This window comes from Eimeria tenella, genomic scaffold (assembly GCF_000499545.2).
Source record: "Eimeria tenella Houghton genomic scaffold, Eth_scaff209, whole genome shotgun sequence".
Classification (NCBI taxonomy): Eukaryota; Apicomplexa; class Conoidasida; order Eucoccidiorida; family Eimeriidae; genus Eimeria; species Eimeria tenella.
Window position 1 is genome coordinate 1 of NW_013541935.1, and position 8,376 is coordinate 8,376.

Here is an 8,376-nt window from a genome sequence, read left to right on the forward strand (position 1 = left end):
AGCTTGCTGCAGCTTGCTGCAGCTTGCTGCAGCTTGCTGCAGCTTGCTGCAGCTTGCTGCAGCTTGCTGCAGCTTGCTGCAGCTTGCTGCAGCAGGGCAGTTGTGTTGCTGCTGCACAGTTGAGTTGCTTTTATTTTTCAGGTCTGGTGTTTCCAAAGGCGGTGAAGTCGAAGCACTTGCTGGTGCTGCACGGAGTTGTGCCAGTTGACGAGATGCGGTAAATGCAACTTCTTTGTTTCATTTGAAGATTAAAGTACTTTTATTTCCTTTGAAGATTAAAATACTTTTATTTCGTTTTTCAAAAGAATTCCCACAAAAAATAAACATTTCCAGCTGCTGCCTCTGCAGTGCTGCGGTGTACGTACACCCCAGCACTTGGACCGTCTGCGTGCCGTTTTTGAATTTGCAGATTCTTCGCGTTTTTCGCATTTCGGGTTTATTTTTGCGGATCTTTTTTTAATTTAATTTTGTATTTATTTATTTTTGTTTTTGTTTGCCAGCGGAGACTATTTGGCTTCAGTGCAGCTAATTTGCGACTCCATTCCCTACTCGCTGATCCGCCACTACGGGATTTCGCCGGAGGCATACCGGTCTGCGCTGAAGCTGAATCCCTACAGCAGCAGCAGCAGCAGCAGCGGCAGCAGCAGCAGCAGCAGCAGCAGCAGCGTTGGGGGGACCAGTGGTCCACTGCAGCAGGGGGCGCGCGTGGAAGCTGCAGCGCTGCTGGCTAGCGTGGCAGCGCAGCGGCACTTCATGTCGGGGGGCAGAGGCGGGCAGCTGGACTTACACCGCGTGGCCAAACTGCTGCTGCGGGACTTCTCCGCGGGGAGACTTTGCTGCTGCCGCGAGCCCTCGGGGGCTGTTTTCGGAGCAGCAGCAGAAGCAGCAGGGGCGCAGCAGTTCCTGGCAGCAGTTTGCGAGTCCCTGGAGGCCAAGATCGCGGCGCCGCGTAGCAGCGCAGCAGCAGCAGCAGCAGCAGCTGCAGCACCTGCAGCAGCAGCACCTGCAGCAGCAGCTGCAGCCAGCAGCAGCAGGAAAGGGAAGAAAACGCAAATGAACCCCGCTGATGTGCTCCGGGAACTCGAAGAAGACGCAGATTTAATGCAAGTGATCGGAAGTGCCGGCGGGGGGCAGGTGGGTGACCTGCTGCTGGGGTGTACAGACAGCTGGCGCTGGCGGGGTTGGCGCGGGTGCTTTGCGTTTTCTCATTTCTTTTCAATTTTGAACTTTATTTGTCCCAGTTTTGAACTTAATTTGTTCAATTTTGAATTTAGTTTTGAATTTAATTTTGAATTTATTTCATTTTTCTGTTTTGTTTGCTGCAGAACAACGCCAGTCTTGTTGTCACGAAACGGAAAGCCCGCCAAATGCAAAAGCAGCTCCTCAAAGGGAAGGGCAGCAAAAACTTAGGGGGATTTGCTCATCGAATTTGAAAGAATAAAATGAATTAATTCATTTTAGAATTAAAATAAAATGAATTAATTCATTTTAGGATTAAAATAGAATGAGCTAATTCATTTAACAATTAAAATAAAGTGAATTAATTCATTTTAGAAATAAAATGAAATGAACTGATTTATTCAACAATTAAAATAATGCGAATTCATCCGTTTCAACAGTTGAAATAATATGAATTGGTGATTAAATGGATTGGTTCATTTTAACAAATAAAATTAAATAGATTAATTCATTTCAACGATTGAAATAAAGTGAGTTGGTTCATTTTAACCATTAAAATAAACCAACTCACTTTAGAGCATTTGAAATGAAATGAAATACTTCATTTTAGCCCTTAAAATGAACCAACCCATTTGATCAATCAAATTAAAATGAATTGATTCGTTTCAGTGGCTCGAAAATGAATTAATTCCTTTATTTTAATTCATTAAATGGATTAATTCTTTTATTTAATCAATTAATTGAATTAATTGCTTTATTTTAATTCATTAAATGAATTAATTCATTTGTTTTAATTGAATGAATTAATTCCCTTGTTTAATTAATTGAATGAATTAATTCCTTTATTTAATTCATTAAATGAATTAATTCCTTTTTAGTCTTTTAGATTTAACTCCAACAAAATCTGCAGTTGAACTTCTTCGGCCGCCGGAGGCCCAGTGAGGCCAACAACGGCGAAGTCTCAATTCGGAATTATTATTTCTTTTTTATTCTTTTATTTATTAATTTATTTATTTATTCAATTTGATTTATTTATTTTTATTTATTTTAGCTTTTCAGAAAGACACCATTCTTGCAAGTTGCAATTTGCTGCCTTTGGGCTGACCTGAAACTTTCGCGTTCAAGTTTTCTTTTTCTTTTTAAATTTACGTTTTTATTTTTATTTACTTTTTCTTTTTGTTTGATTTGTTGCTTTAATTGTCCTTTATTTGGATTTATTGTTTCTTTTTATTTGTTACTTTTGTTTGTTTCTTCTTTCCGTTTTGAACAGTTGGTCTTTTGTTTCGAAAGTAAATAAAATGGCGAAGTGCTGAGCTGGCAAAGGCGAAGTTGCAAACGCTGGGAAGTTAATTAATTCAAATTTACAAAAAAATGAAAAATGAATTGGAATTGGAGTTGGAATATTTCCTTTGAGAGGGCCTGGGGAAGTGTCTTCTGCTGCTGCAGCTGCTGCTGCTGCTGCTGCTGCTGCTGCAGCTGCTGCTGCTGCAGCTGCTGCTGCTGCAGCTGCTGCTGCTGCAGCTGCTGCTGCTGCAGCTGCTGCTGCTGCAGCAGTAGCAGCAGGTAGAGTTTGTGTTTTGCTGCATTTGCAACTTCAAATCGAGTTGAGAAGCAAATTAAAAGTGGATTTAACTGCTCAAATATCTGTCTTTAAACTCAAGCGTGGCGAGTCAGCAAAGTCTTGAAGTCCTCGAAAAGATCTGCATTTGCTTCGCCTGCAGCGCAAGGAAGCAGCAGCAAAGTTGGAGGTTCGCTGCTGCGCAGCTGGCTCTGCTGCTGCTGCAGCGAAGCAGCAAGAGACCACTGGACCGGACCACTGGTCACCCGACGCACCAAATAGCCTCTCAGCAGTCCTCAGTGTTTCTTCTCGATCTTGCTGCTGATTATTTAGTCTTTTGATGTTCGCCAAAAAGGCATTAAAGGTTTCGAAGGACAAGCGGCTGCGGGCGGCTCTGCAGCGCGGAAGCAGCAAAGAAGAAACTCAGGGGAGTTCGCATGCGCTTCAAAGCGCATTCTAGCCATTTATTTCGCTAATTTCAACACAATTTGTGTTTTAGTGCATGCATTTTAGAAATAATTGCAGAATAAATTCGTTAAAATGTAGCTTTCCACTTGATCGCGGGCTCTCTGCACTTGCTGCTTGTCGTGTGTCTGTCACTCACCGGAAGAACGCGCGCCCGTCGGCGTTGGCGGAAGGGTCTTCATGCGTCGTGAGACTGAAAAGAAATGAAATATATTTGTTGAATTTATTTATTTTAATTTCAATTAAAATAATTAAAATAAAGTAATTCAAACTTAATGGACCATTTCAAACAGAAACTTCCGAAAACCCCCAGTTCGGCGCTTCTTCTAGCTTCTTTTTCAGCAACTCAGATCAGCGTCAGTGCAAGAAAGTAACAAACAGTTGAATAAACAATTTGAATTGTGACTATATTCGCTGAATTTGGCATTATAAATAATTAAATGAAAATAATAAACAACATTTTATAGTTTGAATCTTTAAATTCCACTTTATTTGAAAAGTCCTTCGGCCGTCTCACACAGTTCCGTGCGCCGTTCCAGCTCTGCGGAAGTCCAGCCGGACGCCCTTCAAGGCGGCGTCTTCCATGGAGCTGATTTCTGGAGTTAAAGCGGAAAAAATGGAAAAAAGGAAAGAATTAAATAATTAAATAACTAATTTAATTAATTAATCATTTCTGGATGCTTGGGTGGGGCTATTCGCCCCGCTTTCTCTCTTATTTCGTACGGCTCGAGGGAGAGTTCGCCTGACCCGCTACTGTCCGCCTGGCTGTCGCTGGAAACGCGGCTTCGGCACTTCCGAACTGGAAATGAAAACAAAAAGACAAACAATAAATACTTCTAAAGTGTTCAAACAAGAGAATTACATTTTAAAAACGGGAAAGTAGATGATTTAAAGGTGTGGAAACAAAAGGATTGCATTGAAAGAACATAAAAATAAATAATTAGAGAAAAATACAAACAAAAGTTGCACTAAGTTGCTCGAGGCGCCTTCAGCCCCCGCACCTATTGTGCGCTGAATTCCCCGCGAGTCCATTCTCGAGAAAAACAAAACTTTGCGAAAAAGCAATTTAAATTCAAAACATTATTTTTATTTCGGATTATATTGGAGGAAATAGACGAGGAGCTAAAGCCGCTGCAGACTCACTGGGCTTGAGTCGTCGGCCTCGGGCCGGTCTTCTTGAATGGAAGTCAAAACAGCTTTCTTCAGGTTTTCCAGACGCTGAATATCTTTTTGCAGCTGAAAAGAATAAATGAACATTACAAAATGAAATAAAACAAAATAAAACAAAATAAAATAAAATAAATGAAAAAGAAATAAAATAAAGGGAATTAAGAAGGGTCCGCAGATAAGGAATGAATGAGTTTCGACTTTGCAAGATTTGCTGCATTTCGTATTTCTCGGAGTTGGAGGAGAGAAAGCGGGTTATTTTGCAGCTCTTTTCGCATTTGAGATTAAATAAAACTTAAATTGAATTTAGATTGAATTAAATTGAATTAAACTGTTGAATTTGATCTTTTTTCTTGTTTTAGCCGCACTTTTCGAGTGGTGGCGATCAGCTGTTTGTTCTCCTCCACCAGCTGGTTGCCTCTTTGGGTCTGTTCAATAAGTTGAACTTCCAGGGCGCTGCATTTCTTTTGCAAACTCGAAACCTGAACGAAATCCGCACAAAATAGATCAATTTGAGATTTAGAAAGCGTTTTTGCATGCAAATAAAGGCATCTACAACAAATAATGCATGCAAACTAAGAGATTTTGAACATTAAAATGCGGAAATATCGAAAAGCAGCTTCTCAATCATCTATCTTTTGCTGCTGTGCTCGCTTTTGGTGCACAGGGAAGGCCCTGAGTTCAGATATCAGGCTCTGGAGTCTTTTTTAAATTATTTTTTCAAAAAATTCAACAAAGTACTTTTATTATCAACAAAATGATATTAATGAGGCCTGGGACTCTCTTAAGTGTTCTTTTTCTTCATTTTTCTTTCAAAAGTTCAACAAAATGTTCCCAATTTCGGTGAAAGCGTGCCAACTCCCACCTGCTCTCCCCTCTCCGCCAGCTGCGCCTTCAGCTGCCGAATTTCCGTGTCGGCCGTTTGCACGCGATTTTTGTAGGAGTTCGAGACGATGCGGAGTCCAAGGGCCAACTGTTCTGCAGCAGAAAAAGGGGAAAAGGGCATTTTAAGAGCCTTTTGAAGCCTCTCGGCCTCCTATTTGAAGACAAATAAATAAATATCTGTTCAAATGATGCATTCTGATGTCAGTTTTGCTCCAGAGGCGCTGCAGACAGCCGAGAAAGCAGCATTCAAGTTGTGTTCAGTTCAAGTTTCGAGAAGAGCTGCTGCTTGGCTCGTGCAGATTCGCGGAAAGCGCGGGAAAAAGGATTCATTCTTTTGAAAGGAGCTTTTAATTTTGAAAAATTGAAGCAGAAACACTTTAAAAATTCGGAAAAGTGGAATTAATTCAAAAGAAACTTGAATTCGGCAGCGCTGTCTGTTCTTGGGGGCTGGGCACCGCCGCTGGAGCCTCTCGCGGGGAGTCCGGGGCCTTTTCCGGCGCGAATTTGCAAATTTGAAATAAACTGAAGTTGAAAAATAAATTAATTTCAAATTTGAAAATTGATGGAGACAAAAAGAAGCTGCAGCGGCTCACCGTCGGCGTCGCCAGGAAGCCACGCGAGATCTGCAGCGCCGGCGTTCATTGTGGCTCAGGGGCGTTCTGCGGAGTTCAGCTCGCCGGGCAGTTCTTCGTGAACTTTCGAAGTAAATAAAACAAAAAAAGAAAAACTTTCGCTCTCAGGCAAACAGAAAAGAAACAGACGCAGCAGCAGCAGCAGCAGCAGCAGCAGCAGCAGCAGCCACACAGATGGTTCGATGCTGCTGCTGCTGCTGCTGCGTGCGCCTGCTGCTGCAAGCCGTAGGGTCACTTGTGGAAAGCGCGCGAAAGCGGCGGCGAAGCGTTCGTTTAGAATTGAATTCAAATTCAAATTATCAAATTAAATTTAATTCAAATAATTCGAAACTTCAATTCCAATTCAACTCTTCAAATTCCCACCCCCCCAGCCAAGCCTCCACCTAGCCACTCGCCGCCAGTGCGGGTTGCCTCGCAAGATCTGAGTGTAGACTGGAGGAATTTGAAATCAATTCAACTTCAAATCAATTCAACTTCATTTTAATTTCATTTCATTTTAATTTCATTTCATTTTAACTTCAATTTAATTTAATTCCATTTCACTTTCATTTCATTTCATTTTCTATTGCGAATCGGCGCATCTCAGAAAGCTGGACAGACAGCCGGCCACTTCTAGTTTGCGGACTTCAAAACAAATCTGCAAATTTAAATTCAGTTTTATTATTTCAAATTTAAATTCGGTTTCATTTTTTCCGCATCAAAACAACTTTAAATAGGTAATTCGAGAAAGTCATTTAAATATGAAGTCCGAAATTAAACTTGGAAAGAGTTTTGCTGTTTGACTTCATCTTGAATTTGATTTGAGGCGCCGATTCAAATTTAAAATAATAAAAAGTGAATTTTTAAAATTAATTCTTTTTATCCTTTGAATTCTTTTTATTCTTTTTCATTCTTTCTGACATTTTAAATCCCCTTCTTGAGTTTGTTTTTTGTTTTCTTTTATTCTTTTTAACTCTTTTTGATGTTTAAAAACCTTTTCTTCATTTTATTTTAAAGAGAAACTTGAAAAGTCTTTTCGACTGCAGCAGTGTACAGACACTGCGGAAGCAAGTGTGCATGTCCTCAACTAACTGCCTAATTAGAGACAAGTATTTATCTACTCGCCTTTGAGAGAACAGTATTATATTCTTAAAAAGATAAACAAATAAATCCGCATTAAATTAATTATTTAATCGAATTAAAGCCGAAAAAAGAGAAAAAAATATTCTCCAAGTCCGCAGCAGCAGCAGCAGCAGCAGCAGCTGCTGCTGTTGCTGCTGCTTCAGCGAGCGCCGGCGAAAGCTGCAGCAAATCGGGAGTTGAAAAAGCCGGAAAGCGCCAAAGAGGAATTAACCAAAAAGAACAAATTCAGCGAATTAAAGCAACTAAAGTCACCAAATAACCAAGCAAATGGACCAAACAGCCAATTAAATCGAATTAAATAATAAATAACAAATAAATAAACAAATAAACAAACAAACAAACAAATAAACAAACAAATAAATAAATAAATAAATAAATTAAATAAAACTGACCGAACGCGTCGCTGTAAACCACTTCGCCGTTGAGGGCGACGGAGCCGCAGCCAGACACTTCAGCGCCCTTTAGCCTTTCTGCAAAACAAAAACAAAATAAAATACAAAATAAATGAATTAAATGAATTAAATTATTTAAATTAAATCAATTGAAGCAATTAAATTAATTAAATAAGCGATTGATTAGTTATTTAATTTAATTAATTTAATTAATTTAATTCATTCAATTTATTTAATTCATTCAATTTATTTAATTTATTTAATTCATTTAATTCATTTAATTAATTTAATTCATTTAATTATTTAATTATTTAATTTATTTAATTAATTTAATTAATTTAATTAATTTAATTAATTTAATTCATTCAATTTATTTAATTCATTTAATTTATTTAATTCATTTAATTCATTAAAATGACCCACGAGTTATCGCCTGCAGAAACTGACAAGAGGTGCACTGAATTCGCCCAGCCCCAAAAGCCAGCCTGCGGCCTTTGGCGGTTTGCTGCAGCAGCAGCAGCAGCAGCAACAGCTCACCACCCGCAGCCTGAGAGCAGCACAGTCTTTAGCAGCAATAAGCAGCAGCAGCAGCAGCAGCAGCAGCAGCAGCAGCAGCAGCAGGTGAGGAGGCGGCAGTTCAAAGGAAGGAAGAAAAGGGGAAAAACGCAAATGTGAAATTAGCGTTTTGAGGGACACGCAGCAGCAGATGCTGCAGCAGCAAATAAGTGCAGCAGCAGCAGCAGCAGCAGCAGCAGCAGCAAATAAAGAAGCAAAAGAGCAGTTGCTTCAGCCGCACCTGTAGTGGGATTGTCGCAGCTGCACTCCAGACAGTAGCTATGATCTAAAAAGATATTAAAAAGTAAAAAAGAAATTAAAGAAGTTAAAAAGAAATTAAAAAGAAATAAAAAAATAAAAAGAAAGAAATAAACAATTGAAGTAAATGAAAGAATTAAAAGAATGAAAAAGAAATAAGGCA

At 39.6% G+C, this 8,376-nt stretch overlaps 2 protein-coding genes across 2 annotated transcripts; one reads left to right on the forward strand and one right to left on the reverse strand.

Annotated features, from left to right (window-relative positions):
* Positions 1 to 141: 141 nt before the first annotated feature.
* Positions 142 to 1,433, forward strand: ETH_00028655 (uncharacterized protein; the record flags this gene model as incomplete). Its single annotated transcript, XM_013374489.1, has 3 exons — positions 142 to 217; positions 501 to 1,134; positions 1,326 to 1,433. Coding segments are annotated over 3 exons (818 nt in total), but the record flags the coding sequence as incomplete, so codon positions are not given.
* Positions 1,434 to 2,835: 1,402 nt separating this feature from the next.
* Positions 2,836 to 5,896, reverse strand: ETH_00028660 (uncharacterized protein; the record flags this gene model as incomplete). The annotated part of the gene is made up of 9 exons (XM_013374490.1): positions 2,836 to 2,894; positions 3,013 to 3,131; positions 3,342 to 3,395; positions 3,720 to 3,798; positions 3,950 to 4,001; positions 4,346 to 4,438; positions 4,738 to 4,851; positions 5,235 to 5,347; positions 5,848 to 5,896. The coding sequence occupies 9 exons, from the start codon at positions 5,894 to 5,896 to the stop codon at positions 2,836 to 2,838; spliced, it is 732 nt and encodes a 243-aa protein (XP_013229944.1).
* Positions 5,897 to 8,376: the final 2,480 nt, after the last annotated feature.